The 16,084-nt window shown below is 41.5% G+C and overlaps 1 protein-coding gene across 1 annotated transcript in view; it reads left to right on the forward strand.

The window, feature by feature from the left end:
- The window catches only part of LOC111864896 (GILT-like protein 1), a 42,631-nt gene that overhangs the window by 4,939 nt on the left and 21,608 nt on the right, over positions 1-16,084 (forward strand). Inside the window, exon 2 of the mRNA XM_023852493.2 lies at positions 5,764-5,907. Within this exon, the coding sequence (XP_023708261.1) occupies positions 5,764-5,907 (144 nt within the window). The remainder of the gene's footprint in view (positions 1-5,763; positions 5,908-16,084) is intronic.

Raw genomic sequence — 16,084 nt, forward strand, 5'->3', positions numbered from 1 at the left:
GTTATATTTTAAGGGGTCTTCGCAGGTCGACACACACACACACGCATGCGTACAATATATGTATGTTTCATTTTGTGGAGCCCTATACCGACCCAGCCTTCTGGATACAAATAAGCTTGCCTCCGTCATGTTTCTAGTACAGTTTAATTAACTGCTTATGGAATTGATACACATTTACGTTGGATGAAGTGTAAGCACTTGGAAGTTTTCCGGCGGGGGGAACACTTTTAGGTTCTCCTGGCTGCTACCGGCACAAAGAAAGAGCAACATATTCCTTAGTAAAATGTGTTGCCTCGTACAAACCGTCATTTTCTAAATTTGCTGTTTTCAGGAGAAGTGCGCAGTCGCGTAAAGACCGAATAATTTATTTTATGACTTCCTGTCAACTAGTGAGCGCATTTACTATTCTGAATATCGCTGGCAGTATTTTAACGATGTAGAGGAAATGCATTCACGAGTGAGACAAGCTCAGGCGGTTACTCGTCGGCTTCCCATAGCATCGGTCTGGGCTCCAACCCAGATCACAATTTGTGGGCCATCCCTACAAGTTAAAACAAATTCAGTAAGTGCAGTAAACATGTGCTACCTTCGCTCGACAAGATGGTGCATTAGAAATAACTGGATGACAGTAAACATAGCCCTACCTAACTAGTAACTCTGACAAGAGAAGGACCAACATATACCGCTAAGGAAATTATTACAGTGCAGGTTCGGGAATTCGATCCTACAGTCCATTCGCGGAGACGAGAGAGTCCTCGTAAGCAAATGCACGCGGTATCTCCTTCGCTCTTTGAATGAACTCATGCAGCGATCACGTGATGCGTGTCCCGTTGCAGGGGCGTCCAAAGTTTACTCTTCAGTCTGAATGCACGTTAACGAGCGTCCGAATGCAGTGAGTACACTGAAGTAACTGCGCGCTTAGTCCACTCCTTGCTGTCAGCTGTGGCGACGCGGGGCTTGCTTTGTTTACGCTGTCTCATCTCCGCGAATGGACTATACATGAATCGTTATTAGAAATTTTAGTTACGTCTTCTTAGGCAGTGGAGGAGTGTTACGTTAACCGTGTTAGACCGGCTAACACATTGGGAAATAAAGTAAAGCATAGTACTTTGGTGGTTCAGTGGTACGCCATATGCTGACAGGATATGCAATCAGATAATGTATCTTCTGCCAGCTGCAGCGCCCCAGATAAACAAACGCTTGCCAGCCAGTTCATCGCCGCTGAAGCTATCCGTCCGTGAGCGCAGACGCAGGTAGAAGAGAAGTATATGGTATAGGCTTAATAGGACGAAAGAATGCGTGACACATCAGCCAAAGTAGAATTGTACACGTAGACACAGTTCAGTTGCTTGGTGCTGATGAAACCCCCAAGCAAGTGTGGGACGGTAAATGGTGCCCCCCCCCCAGGATATCTTAACATTCTTCAAGATTTTGACTTCAAGGCGTATATGAAAGTACTTCTAGGAGTGCTAACGCAAACTCAAAGCCTTCAAATTTGTGAAAACCCTAAGTACATAATGATATCATATACCGTTTCAAATTAAGTGGAAGAATTTCAGAATTTCTTAACAAAAAAAGCAAGAGCTTTGAAAATGCCTGTTCAGAAGGAAATAGAGAACATTCGGAATAGATGGCTAAAAGACAATGAATCGAAATGATTAATAATAATAATAATAATAATAATAATAATAATAATAATAATAATGAAACACATTTTATCGTTGGCTCTACTGTAAAATATTCAGAGCTATGAAAGGGCAGCTCACAAATCGACTTCCGAAAATTCTCGAACTAAATCTGCTTCGCCACTTCTGGAATTTGGAGACTTCAAACTACCCAGTAAAGTTTTAGGCTACTGCTTATGAGTTGTTATTAAAATAATGCGGACGGTATATTGATTATCTTCTTCTGAAAATCGAAATTTCCTTCATTTATTCGTTGGCAGAATTTTTACGAAGCGATATTTTAGATTTTCTCTATCTTGCTATTGCTTGAAATCTGAGTACGTCATTCCCAGAAGTCACAAAATGATCTGCCTTATTTGTGCAACAACGGATGCGTCTGTCGTGCATACACACTGTGTTCTGAAGACGGCCCAGTCACGCGGTGCGCAGAATTAGGAACGACTCACTAAGTTATCATTATTAACAAATGAGTAGAAAATTCTCCTAGATATAAAACTCTTGACTCACGTAACCCTGTGATAGATATTGTCACGTGAAAGGACTGCGCCGTGGTTTCTGGTAGAAAATGGATTTACTGGTCACTAATTATTCTATCTGTAACTGCCAGGAGCAGTCTCAAGAGATTACTTCCGGGGAAAAAATCTCTGGCCCTCGCCAGCACAGGCATTATTTCTCTATATAATTCGCAGCGGGCCGCCTAGCCGACCCTGCTCTCAGCATCACTTCGACTGGTGTGGCTTTACGTCATCAAGTAAATGAACGGACTCTGCAGTATTTCTGCTGCTCCAGAAGTAGACGGCCTGTCGCAATATAAGTTACTCATTCAGAAATATCTTCTCATGGAACTAAAATATAAAGTGCAATAACAGAGGCAAGCTCAGTAGCCGCCAACTGCCGCCAACTGTTTTTCTGCTTATTTGCTTCCTCCTGCACGCCTTAACTTCATAAATATTTATCTCAGATCTTGAGAGATGCGTTGTACAATGATATTCACAGTCTTCAGAATTTTCACGGCCTCTGTCTGCCTCGGGGTTTGCTTAACGTATTTTTTTTTTAAATCAGGTTCCGACACTGATCTCAAGGCACTGTAAACACAATCGCGTGAAATGACTACCTTCTGCGTTCTGATCATAAATGGATTTATTGCACATTAGTTCCCTTTGTTAAGGACAATTACAATTGGCAATTTACTCCTCTGATCTCTCCTTCTTCATCTTCTCCCCCAACACGTCGTCTTCTTTTTCATTTCTCCTTTTCCTTGTTTCCTTGGTGCTCTGTAATCAGAGACTGACTCATCGGGCTTTGGGTAAATTTTTGCTGGACTTGTCCACTCCTGTTCAGGACCTTGAGGAAACCATGAACACATTTCTGTCTTCCGACTCTGGATCGAGAGGTTAACTTTCGGCTCTCGCAAACTGAGTCATCAGTCAGTTAGTAAGGTAAATTTCTGCTGACACCCGCCAGCACAGCCTTTCTTTGTTTCGGGCCCAGTCGGAACCCATGACCTAATTTATGTTTGTTTCAATACTGTTTGTGTTTGGAAATGGAGTCTCCTCTTTGACTAGAGGAGGGAATTTTCTTTCTGAGTAGACGACATGTTTATTGCACCGCAATTCCTACGAGCGTGCCCACATTTATACTGCGTCCAGCTAAGGGCAATTGTTCACGCTTTGTCACTCGTGCAAGATATGCACAGGATCCGGCCTGCTCCTTGTGTACTCGAACTCAGAACTTCTACTGCGGCTACAAGAGCTCCAGCAGTTTCCGATTACTGCCTGCGCGCTCGCTACCGGAGTACGGGCCATGGCGTGGCGTTGCCTTGTAATGGGCGCCACCCCGATATTGGTTTTCCAAAATTACGACGCGTACGGGTTTTAACACTATGTCGCTTTGATCCCTCCTTAGAGCTGCTCGTCCAGAGCAGCCCCTTGGCAAGTTTTCAGTCGATCCAGGAGTACTGATGTCAGTCTCCCTGGAGGATACCGGTGGATCCTATATGACATATCACTGTATGGATCACTACAATATGTGGGCCTCCCAATGACGGCCGGGGCTTGAGTGACTTCCCTTTAGTCAGAGCTGGGCGATACAAGATGTACTGATGACCCTCTGGGATGCCAACGGAATTTGGCAGGCAATCATAACGCGCTTTCATTCTGTCTGTCGCTAATCTCAGGCTTTTGTGGGAGTAACGGTGGGATCATAAAACCGATCGGATCAGGAATCTTCGACCTTTTGTAGCGGGAAATAATATTCTGAGGCTAATATTTACTTTCCTCATGTCTAGGCAGACAGGGGGTTCCAGTTCTTCACAGACGAGCGCGACAGGATATCACCTGGGCTTTCAGTCTCCTCAGCTGCCCAGCGCTGCTTGGTCCCTTCGAGCATTTCCTCTCTCTTAGTCAGCGAAATGCTCCTTTTGGGGGTTGTCGGATCAGTCTGGCATAACCGTCATCGACGCAGTGGTAAACGAAGTAGTCATTCTTCATCGCGAAGATGGTGACTAGACCATCACTCTCACGGGTGTCCTTACCGCCTGCTTCCGACTTGTCGACAAACACTCTTCCCGAGGTTCTGCCACGAATCTCCAAATCATTAAAGGACTTTCTCCCAGATTCCCCCAGCGCCCTCTTGAAAATGAGATTGTTCTCCTCTCTGCCTGTAGAACGTACCGACTCGGATCCATCTAGGACAGCCCTGTTGTGCTGTTAGCTCTGGCGAGGCTTGGCTTCCCTCTGATACACCTCCTGTTTTTCAGACTGTCATCGCCACTCTTGACTAACGCACTAAGCGTGGAGCGTTAGGATGGGGTAAATGATGCCCGACGACTGCGACAAATTCTAGCACAGACTATCCCTTAGCTAAGTCCTGCATTTCAGTTACGAGCCGTACCCCGCAGCTAGTTGGTGGTTCCTGTAACTTCCCTAGAGCTCCCAAATAATTCTCAGAATGTCGGCGGACTCTCCCTATAGAGCAGCGAGTCATGCGTAGCCTCTCCTGGGGCTCGAAATGACGACGAACCGCGGCCCATGATATGAACCTATAAAACTCTGGAGGCACTGTCTTATTCATGGCGGTTACTGCGTTCCCTCCGCCTTTACTCACATTTCGGTCTTCGACTTCTGTACCTCTATGTTGCCGTGTGGTCTACTGCCACATTCGTTGCTTGTATATCCAGTTGTGTCCCTTACGTCACATTCACAACCACTGCAAAGGTTCTAGACTCGCTGATCTACAGACGTCAGTGCTTTAGGCTTCTTCACATGCGGTCTGGGGAGACCGAATGGCTCTTTTCGCCATCTTCGTATGCTTTGGCCAGTATTTATTAAGGCCCTAGATTCTCCTTGTCTGTATCTATCGTGGCTATCATCTCTTCTCTACCGGGACATGCTGCTCCTGATATTAGTGACTTGTGGACTTGGGCCGAAAATTGATTTATTGTCGACACTACCCCGTCTTTGTTACAAGTAATTACATTTGGTTATTTTATTTATCTTGTCTTCTCTACATCTTCGCTTTTTCTTCTTCCCCTTCACAAACAGAAAGTTGTCTTATTCCATCTAGACAGCCGGGTTAACGCGGTGAGGGGATTTTTACATTCGTCACCATGTCGAAATCGATTCTATTGTTCGTCAAGATTCCTACACAGTGGGAACCATGGAATTTGTCGTAAAGTGTCCGGTGTGTGAGGCTGAGCGCTCACTACCATTTAGTACCTAGGTTAAGAATGCAAGAAGTTTTACCCCAACCCGTCATATATCTTCATAGCGGAAAACTTTTCTCAGATCTGCATTTCTCTACATCTTGGGCGCACAGAGCCCCGTGACCCTTGACTGGCAATACAGGCCGTCGTAACCCCAACGTACGAAGCTAGCCGCTCCCTTCGCGACGCATTAGTTTAAGGACGCTGTTTGCGTAACTGAAGATGTGACTGGTTAACGACTCCTCTTAGCAGAATGGGCCGAACGAAACAACTGAAGCGGCGCCTTTCCTTTCTTATAAATTCATTACCAGAATCACACTGTCAGAGACATTATGTCGGAAGCATTGTCATTAATGAGGTTCATTGTAATTTTAGGGAGCTGCTGTCAATCTGTCGCTGTACTACGAGAGCCTCTGCCCGGACAGCATGAACTTTATCAAATTCCAGCTCTACCCAACGTGGCTTCTCTTGACCGGGGAATATCTCGCTGTTGATTTTGTCCCTTATGGAAAGGCTACGGTAAGTAAATATTGATAATAAAATGTTCCCCTTATTCTTCTATATGAACAATTATTATTGAGGGACCCAGAAATAATAAAATTCAGAATCATTCACTTTTCAGAACACTATTTACAGGAACGATGTTTTTCACAGAATTCCTTACATTTTAAATTAACGGAGTCTTATCGTGTCAAACAATTATCAGTATTCAATGAATCGGTTAATAATCATGAATTCTGTCAAGAATAATTTTAGCGGTGTAATATGAGTCCTGAGCCAAAAGCTATTTAGTGTCTTATGATTATCAGCTTACAATAAATTTGTCAGATGGTTGTGAACAGAAGGATTGAGGTAATTTTAGCACTCTCATCGGAAATAAAGAACACGACGGTATACAAAAGAACTCGTTCAGCAGGAACAATGTTTCCGGATGTTTTTCGATTTCAGATATCGTTCAAACTCAACAGACAGAGTTGGCAGATCAAATGAGCAAAACCTTATATTAAATATGTGGAATATTACTTTTTTATTTTGATAAAATTTTACAATCTACTCAATATACATAAATAGAGTAATTAGTAAAAGGGGTAGGTGTGTGTAATAATTAAGCAGGTATCATCCTCCGATGATTCTCTGGTGCTTATCTAATGAGATCCTCTGGCCACATTATATCGTACATACACTTTATATGTTAAAGATATTCACCCCATCATACTAGTGCTCAAATATTAGATAGGGAAATCACAGATTACTATCTGAACCTAAGAAGATATAATTCCATATTCTTCTAATCATTAAAACGAAAAACAGACACATCACTATATGTGTTCTAGACTAAATTATAGAATACAATTACAAGAAAGTCAGCTTTAACAGCTCATGCTTTCCTGTAAACAATGAGATTCTGTAAGCAGTTCAATATATGGAAAGAAAATAAATCCCTGATGCTGTATACTACCTACTAGCACATGTTAGGCTGGTAGTTTAGATTGCAAGAATGCAATCCGTTGTCTATAACACCGAAATACTCATCTGACTTACAAATCACTTGCCATCCTTCTTCATGGTATAACATAAACTCTACACACAACTGTGCACATTTTATACTGTCATTGAACAGGATTGCAAGCATAACACCAGTGACAACATGTAACTCACGTAGCATACCACCTTGTTATAAGAAAGAATTTTTCATGCAAACAACATATGTACATAAAAGGGAAAACTTTTGAATCCATTGCGTGTGAATGGAAATCTTAATATTCGTGAAAACAACACAAAACCTCACAACACATCACTGTATATATATAACACACAAAAATATAACGTCACACTTTAGAATTTAATCTTCCCTTTACACTCGACATTAATGTGACCAAAGCAACACACATTATACACCCCACCCTGTCACACAGAACTAAGTTATAAATTGAAAAAAAAAATCTTCAATGGGAACTAGAAATTCACTTTTCACTTTCTTCTTACAAGTACTTACAATAAGGCAAAGAAAAAGTGTATCATTTTGACTAATAAGCTACTCACACGTGTAATATTCAGAGGCTACATACCAAAACTACAACACCCTCTTTTCTGTCATACCAAATATGCACTCATAAAATCAAATTCACTCTCTATCCATATGACCACGATAACACATTTTGTGCAAGTCACAGTACATACTTCACACGAGATTATTAATAATTGTGCAAGAATATCCTCAAGGACACAATTTCGTTCACTACACATGTAATATACGTATAAGCAATTACTTTTGTTAAATCAGTAAATGTACGTTATGGTGTATTCTAACTTCACACATACTTCAGTTTTGTGGTTCAGAGGGAAACACTTGGATTTTGTTGTGGAACAGAAGAAAGACATGTTTGTAAAATTTCATGCACTCCTCATTACTCTGTCCAGGATAATACACACATTAAAGCGTACCATTTGCACTATGTCACTGAATCATTTAAGATATACTTTCAGCAGATAATTAATCGTAACTTGCACATATGTATATAAACAGACACATATTACACCGTCTTATTATTTATAAACACCTCTTAATACCAGGAAAGAAACGTACCTTGATTTTGTACAACGGCTATTTAGGTCACAGTGACAGGGCAGCCAACATCTTAACGTGACTGAAACAGAACATTCCATTATCAGTTTGTTTAGATGACGGTAATTTTTCATCCTTTATTTTACCCATTTTCGTGAATAATATTATTCTACTTTCTATCCAGGAAGGTAAATTCGGGCGAAAGAAATTCCAAGCAGTCTCCGAATTGGTCGCGTATCCATCCATGAGAAAGAAGGGAAGGTTTCATGGATAATACAGATTATTAGTCACTATTAGTCACAACCTTATGCCATTGGAGGGCAGCATAATGCCATAATATGTGATCTTCAGCAATAACTTGTATCACCGTGGGGGATGCGCAAACTCGTGAAGTGGGAGGGGGGTCTTCGATTGGATGTAAGCTATCACGTAGCACTATAACCTCGGAATATTAGAACACAGATTGATATTATGGGTGGGAAAAAAAAATCAAAACGCCCAATTTTATACATAAAGTCATATTTCGATTTATATTCCATGTAAGGGGAGTCCTATATTACGATCCGTTAAATAACAACTTCGTAAATGACGTCTCTCTTAGGTGTGCGCAATGAACTACTGCGAATCCACATGTAACTCTGGGGTACCATTCCCTGAGGTAAGGTTAAGTTAGGTTAGCTTTGCGCAGCAGACTACTGCGCATCCATCTGTACCTTTCAGAGGGCGAAGATCGATAATTTACGCTAATGTTAGTTTGAATGTGTACATTATGACAGGTGTGCGCAAATGACTACTGCGCATCGTTATGCTCAGTTGAGCACTGTTTGGCCGTCGGCAATATCTTACGATTTAACATAAACACGTGACAACTGGTGTCAGAAGCGTCGGACTGGAAATGGCATTGGACTGAAAATTGAATTGTGTGATTACCGCCTCATTCCACGGAAATGGAAGAAGCGAAGTAACAGTTTGCGGGATTCCTGAACGCCACGGAATAAATGAGATAAACACAGATAAGTTCTCTAGCCGCTAAGTGGGACGCCGACCGATCGAGAAGGAGGGAAGGAAAGTAGGAATGAAAGCCGGCCGAGAAGAAAGGAAGGCTGAAATGAAAGACAAAGTGGAAGCTGAACAAGGAAATCTGGTGCAAAGTTGGAAGCCAAGATGGACGCCAATCACGTAAAGATGATCGCCAGCCGAGAAAGGATGACAGCCAAGATGGACTCGGCTTGCAGAAATGAAAGGCGGTCGAGAAGAGGCGACTGCTTGCCAAGATGCAACGGAGTCCTGCCCAGATACGGTAAATGCAAATTCAGGGCGGAGCATCGGGAGGTCCACAAGGAACACGCAGCACTGGGAACTGGCAGAGCCCAGAATTAGCGGCGTCTAGCCGCAGAGCACCGCCAAGGGTCGAAGGAAGAGGATCCGGCAAAGTTATGGATCCCGGAATACGTTGGCAGACAGCCGGAAGATGACCCGCCATACAGGAGTGGCATGGTGCAAGGTACACGTCGTCAGGAAGAATCAGACGAGAGACAAGGCCGAACGAGAATCTTCGAAAAGAGGGACGTTCGAGAGGACGTGTCAGCCGAAATGGATTAAAAATAGAGACTTGAGACAGCAGCTACGAAACAAGGGGGAATTCAATAAGAACCTCAGGGTGGCCCTAGGACTTGGGTTCGTGGGGCGAGCAGCAGGGAGGTCCAGAGGGTTGCAGAAAGTGGGGGACTGGACATTGTGGAGGGGGTGGGCCCACTCCGAAACGGAAAAAGAGCCTACTCACAACTTTAGCTTAAGAGGAGCCAGAAATTTGGGAGAACCGGCCACTCGGGATTGTTTTGCCCCCACAGTTTGAAAATAAAACACAGAATTATGTTGATGCATTGGGATCAGGAAGCTGCTCGGGACGAGCGACCTTAAAGAGGTAGCAGTGGTAGCGGTTGGAGGGAAGTAGACGCAGAAACAAATAAGTATATGTTGCTGTCTCGTCACCAGAATGCAGGGCAAAATCATAACATAAAGAGAGCTATCAGATCCTTTGAAAATGTGGCACAGTTCAAGTATTTGGGAACGACAGCAAGAGATCAAAAATTGATTCAGGGGGAAATTAAGATGAGATTCAATTTAGGTAGCGCTTGCTTCCATTCAGTCCAGAACCCTTTGTCTTTTCGTCTGCTGCCTAGAAGAGTAAAAATTAGAATATACATAACTATAATTTTGTCTGTGGTACTGTATTGATGTGAAACTTAGGAACATGGACTGAGGGTGTTTGAGAACAGGGTGCTGAGGAGAATATTTGGACTGAAGAGAGATGAAGTGACAGGAGATTGGAGAAAGCTGCATAACGAGGAGCTTCATAACTTTTACTCTTCTCCAAGTATAATTAGAATTATCAAGACATAGGGGATTAGATAGTCAGAGAATGTGGCACGCATGAACAAGAAGAATAAGAATAAAATAGGATTTTGGTGGGAAAGTCAGAAGAAAAGAGATCGTTCAAAGACGAAGATATAGGTGGGTGGATAATATTAAAATAGATCTTAGAAATGCCACGTATAATGGGGTGTATTGACTGGATTGATCTTGCCCAGGATAAGGACGAGTAGAGAGCTCTTGTGAACCAATTCTTGATTATTAATGTGCCGAGTCAACAGCCGCAAGGCCAATTACAGACACAACACAGTGCAGATGAATGAATTACATTATAGACAAACTTATTAAAAGTCAAATACAAATTACAGTTTAATACAGTTAACGTAATGTTCATAACACCATCACGGCACAAAACAGTAACTAACAATTGAACATCTCAATAATTTTCTCATACACGTATAAGGCACAAGTGGTCCTGACAGATTTGGTATACACAAGATACGAAAATATGAAGAAAAAAAAGTGTTCAGTAGAATACTTTTGCGGTAATATTACACAACCTCTCCCGCGTGTAATACATTGGTCAGTTTAGACAGAAATAGCAGTAATAGTAGAAAAGTGAATGTGCAAATATATTTACTTCACGATGGCTAGAAAGGACCACAACTTGTTGTAATACATATTGTAGTATATTGGGCCCGGATTTCTATGACATATCATGTTTTCTTCCTAGGGCTTGTTCCTATTTTTAAATGTAATTATATACGTTTCTGGTCAGTTTTATTGAAATTGTATCGTTTTTATTGTGCATGTAAAAGTATATTTCAGAGTATTATTCGTTTTACAGCATATTTTGGCATAATTTAAAATATGGTTATATTTTTGTCATTTTAGAATCAGTTCTTTGATATAATGTAAAATTTTGGCTCCAAAATGTTTTGTACTACAAAATAAATTTCAGACTGGACTGTTGCTTCAAAGTGGCTTAAAGTTCAAGTGCATGAAGTTCGTATTAAAAGCCGTATTTTTGACTGGACTGCACTTGCAGTTACAAAGGCGAAAATTTGTGGAATGCAGTATTTATGACCTGGCTAGCTGACCTTTCCCAGTCTCCGTCTTACTATACTGTATATATGTAGTATAGCTATAGCCAGCCAGGTATACACCCATTCCAGTCTTTCTTGGAAGGCTTAAAAGTATTCTATTTATATATGTGAAGGGCCTTCAGACACTTCAGTTTGACTTTACAATGCCTGAGTGGGTACATGTAGTTCAAGAAGCACAAAGTTCGTAGTTTTGTACAGGAGCTCGGTGAAAAAGTGTTTATTACCGATGGAGAGATATTTTATTGCAAGTTGTGTGACGTGAAAGTTACGGCAGAAAAGCAATTTACTGTGCAACAGCATTGTAAAACTTCTAAACACGTTAAATGTTTAAGCAGTTTATCTACAAAGGATAGCAGACAAAGTTTGTTGTTTAAAAACAGTTCCGCTATTATTATTATTCTTCTTCGACGACGAAAAATGGGTCGCAATTTTCGAAAGATTTGTGTCAATGGATCGTTTCTTCGAATATTTCATTAGAGAAATTACATAATCAGCACTTCAGAAAATTTGTGAAGACATACACTTGTCATCCAATCCCAAGTGAATTGACGCTAAGAAAATGTATCTCTCTACATGTTATGAAGATATTGTCATGTGTTGGGTATGTGTCACGGGACAAATAACTTCACGCCATCTTGGATCAAGCGAATTTATTCCACTCGCTCTTACATTTACACAGTTTACAATCTCACAACTACTTCCATCGGCAGTATCACAAATACTTCTCTTGTAGTCATTTCCATTCACTTGATACAACTCAATAACAATGGACTTCACTCACTCTGGCGAATGCTAGACTGCAACTGGCTCGCTACGCCGGTAATCCTCTCGTTATGTAGCTTCCGCACTGACAACACAGAAAAGAGTTACATGATAGCTACCACTGTAGCGTAACATCGTGTTTACAGGCGTTGCTGGGGAAAGCTGCAGAGTTGTTTATTGCTGCGTAGTAACTGCAGTGTCCCCTGTTACGTCATAATGGGAAGGGCTGTTACGTCACCGCGGGAGGCGACCGAGTGTTTACTGGCCTGTTACCGTAGCAGCGTCAGTTGCTCCGATGTTGTTACGACACCGCTGAAGGGGGGTGTTTACCTAGCGTTGCGCAATCCACGTCACATTGCTCCCTTCTAAAGGTTGTTCGTCCCGAACAGCCTAACGGCACATCCCCGTTCTTTTTTCTTCTCTGGTGTTCGTCTTCGGGGCGCAGTTATGTGAGCAGAGTGTGTGATCAGGAGTGGCACAGTGTGGATCGTGCAGTCGCCGAGAGCAGTGGAAGTAATTGTGATACTGCCGATGGCAGTAATTGTGTAATTATGAATTGTATAAGTCTACAAGCGAGTGTGGAATAAATTCGCTATATTCAATACGGCGTAAAGTTATTTGTCGCGTAACATACCCAACACGTGACAATATGTTAAATAAGATTCGAACATCTGTTGTTAAAAAGCATTGAGAATGAACTAAACCGATCACGTGGTGAAGTAAGCGACAAGATTAAAACCAAAATAGAAAGTGCTCTTCATCGGAATGCTGGTTATTCAACAACATGCAAGATTGCACATATACTTTCCGGTAAACCAGCAACATTCGAAGATGATCCACAACTGTCACCAAACGACCTGACATTCTTCAAATATGCTCCTGTCACATCCCGTGATCTCAGTGACAATCGGTTATCTTTCAAATTTGAAAATTTGAAAATGCATGTAGTTATAAATTGCAATTGTAACAGTGAAAATAGAGACCTGAATATCTTACTTACTTACTTACTTACTTACTCACTTACTCATGGAGCTGAGCCCTTCTGGAGGAGCCGCCAATTCTGCAGCTACTCAAGAATTTCCCAGCATTTTATGGAACCCGAAGGTTCATCACCGTGTTCACAAGAGCCCTCCACTGGTCCCTATCCTGAGCCAGATCTATCCAATCCATACCATCCCATTCTAGCTCTCTAAGATCCATTCTAATATTGTCCACCCACCTACGCCTTGGTCTTCCCTGTGGTCTCTTTCGTTCTGGCTTTCCCAAAATATCCCATATGCAGTCCTCGTCTCCCCCATTCGTGCTACAAGACCTGCCCACTTCATCCTCCTTGACTTGATCATTCTAATTATACTTGGAGAAGAGTACAAGTTATGAAGCTCCTCCTCATGCAGTTTTCTCCAACCTCCTGTCACTTCATCTCAAATATTCTCCTCAACACCCTGTTCTCAAACACCCTCAGTCTATGTTCCTCTCTTAATGTCAGAGACCAAGTTTCACATCCATACTGAACCACCGGCAAAATTATAGTTTTGTATATTCTGATTTTTATGTTTTTGGACAACAGACGAGAAGACAAAAGGTTCTGGACTGAATGGTAGCAAGCATTACCCAAGTTCAATCGCCTCTTAATTTCTTCCTGAATCAGGTTTCTATCTGTTATCGTTGTTCCCAAATATCTGAACTGTGCCACATTTTCAAAACTGTTTCCTATCTTTATGTCATGATTTTGCCCTGAATTTTGGTGACGAGACAGTAACATATACTTAGTTTCCTCTATGTTTACTTGTAGACCATCCTCTTTATTTGCGCCAATTAAACTTTGTGTGTTTTTCTTTATGGTATCTACATTATCACCCAGTAGATTCACATCATTGCCGTAGACTAACAGCCGATGTGTCCCATTCAATTTCAGTCCCACCAGGTTTCCCTGGACCTTCCTAATTGCATATTCTAAAGCAGAGTTGAAAAGGAGTGGCGATAAAGCATCTCCATGTTTTTTAGACCATTCTGGATAGGAAATTTATCAGACAAATATTTACCTACACGGACTTTACGATAAGTTTCGTTTAAACACATTTTAATCAATCTAACTAGTTTCATGGGTATCCCAAAATCTATTAGAATATTGTACAATACTTCCCTCCTAACTGAATCGTAGGCTTTCTTGAAGTCTATGAATAGCTGATGTACTGTCTAATCGTACTCCAATTTTTTCCCCAATAACTGACGAATGCAAAAGATCTGATCTGTAGTTGATCTGTTACGTCGAAACCCACACAGATGATCCCCAATAATTTCATCTATATATGGACTTAACCTTGAAAGAAGAATATTGGACACAATTTTATATGAAGTTGATAGCAGTGATACGTGAATATCTTGTGTTAGAGAAACAATGAAAACTAAGATCCGAATAAGCTTGTTTTTTTTAAATGGTGTGTTTATATAAAAGAATTAAGTTAATGTTTATATCATGTGAGAAATTAACGCAAATATCAGTATTAAAAAGGAAACAATAAATGGTTTAATCCCGTATGAAATGTCGAAATTCCTTCAGTTTTCTTTCCTTCAGAAACATAATAGGGCTAATTTGGTAAGTAGGGCCTGGTATCATATATTCATCATTTTTATTCTTAAGCTCTAGTAAAAGTTGTAATAAAAATGTGAAATTATAGGTCCCATTTAATATATAAGGTCATATTTTACACTTTTTGGGTCATATTTGACGTAATTTTGGGTCATAAATGTATGCATATATTTATGGTTTATAGGTCATAAAAATCCGGGCCCTAGTAATATATATATATAAAGCTATTTCTACACACTATTGTGGTGACTGAACATAACGATAAATTATATACATGCAATACGACGCTTAAATGCGATATTTCTAACAAAAAGAAGTTGTGCAGGACAAGCTGCAGACTTCCGGCTTCATAATGCTCAAGTTGTGGCTTCGACATCTGCCAGTCCCTCTTTCCAATTTCCAGGAACGTTCAACTCATACAGCGAACTCATAGGTTAAGGGCCTACATGTTTTAATGCCAACACCAGGGCACATTTTTAACAGAGAAATAAATAATTTGCAATTTTTTTCCGTTCTGCTGAAAGTACTGTACTTTACGGTTATTACAGTTAAGTGTCAGTCTTGCAGTAGTATTTTCTTTGTATTTATGAATGTATCATCAAAGAGGCAGTGTACAATCATCAGCCGCTTGGCGGAACGACGTCCCTTCATTCATCTCCTCCGCTGATGTTTTCAATATACGTACATCTTTGCAGTTGTACCACGACATGGTTTCTGTAGTAGAAATGAACCACCCTGAAGTCTGATAATGCAAAGATAATTGGAATAACTTTACTAAAATAACTTAAATCAATACAGTGAATCGTCACTAAATCGGAATTCGCGATAATTCGGCCTTCCCCCTTCATACTCATATTACCGCGATCAGCGATCCCAAAGTGCCGCGTGTAGCGCTAGCATCGAGGTAGGCATCACGTGAAACATCAAGGCCGTTATGCAGATTTTAAACGAGATATACTGTTCGCTGGCGTTCAAGCATTCTACTCGTATATCTAGAAAATCGGCCGCGCCATAGCTCAAGCGGTTAGTCGCTGGCTTCCCACCGCGGCGGCCCGGGTTCGAGCCCGGGTCTGATCAAATGGGATTTGTGGTGGACAAAGTGCCGCGTGTAGCGCTAGCATCGAGGTAGGCATCACGTGAAACATCAAGGCCGTTATGCAGATTTTAAACGAGATATACTGTTCGCTGGCGTTCAAGCATTCTACTCGTATATCTAGAAAATCGGCCGCGCCATAGCTCAAGCGGTTAGTCGCTGGCTTCCCACCGCGGCGGCCCGGGTTCGAGCCCGGGTCTGATCAA

Source organism: Cryptotermes secundus, unplaced genomic scaffold (genome assembly GCF_002891405.2).
Source record: "Cryptotermes secundus unplaced genomic scaffold, Csec_1.0 scaffold2097, whole genome shotgun sequence".
NCBI classification, from domain to species: domain Eukaryota; kingdom Metazoa; phylum Arthropoda; class Insecta; order Blattodea; family Kalotermitidae; genus Cryptotermes; species Cryptotermes secundus.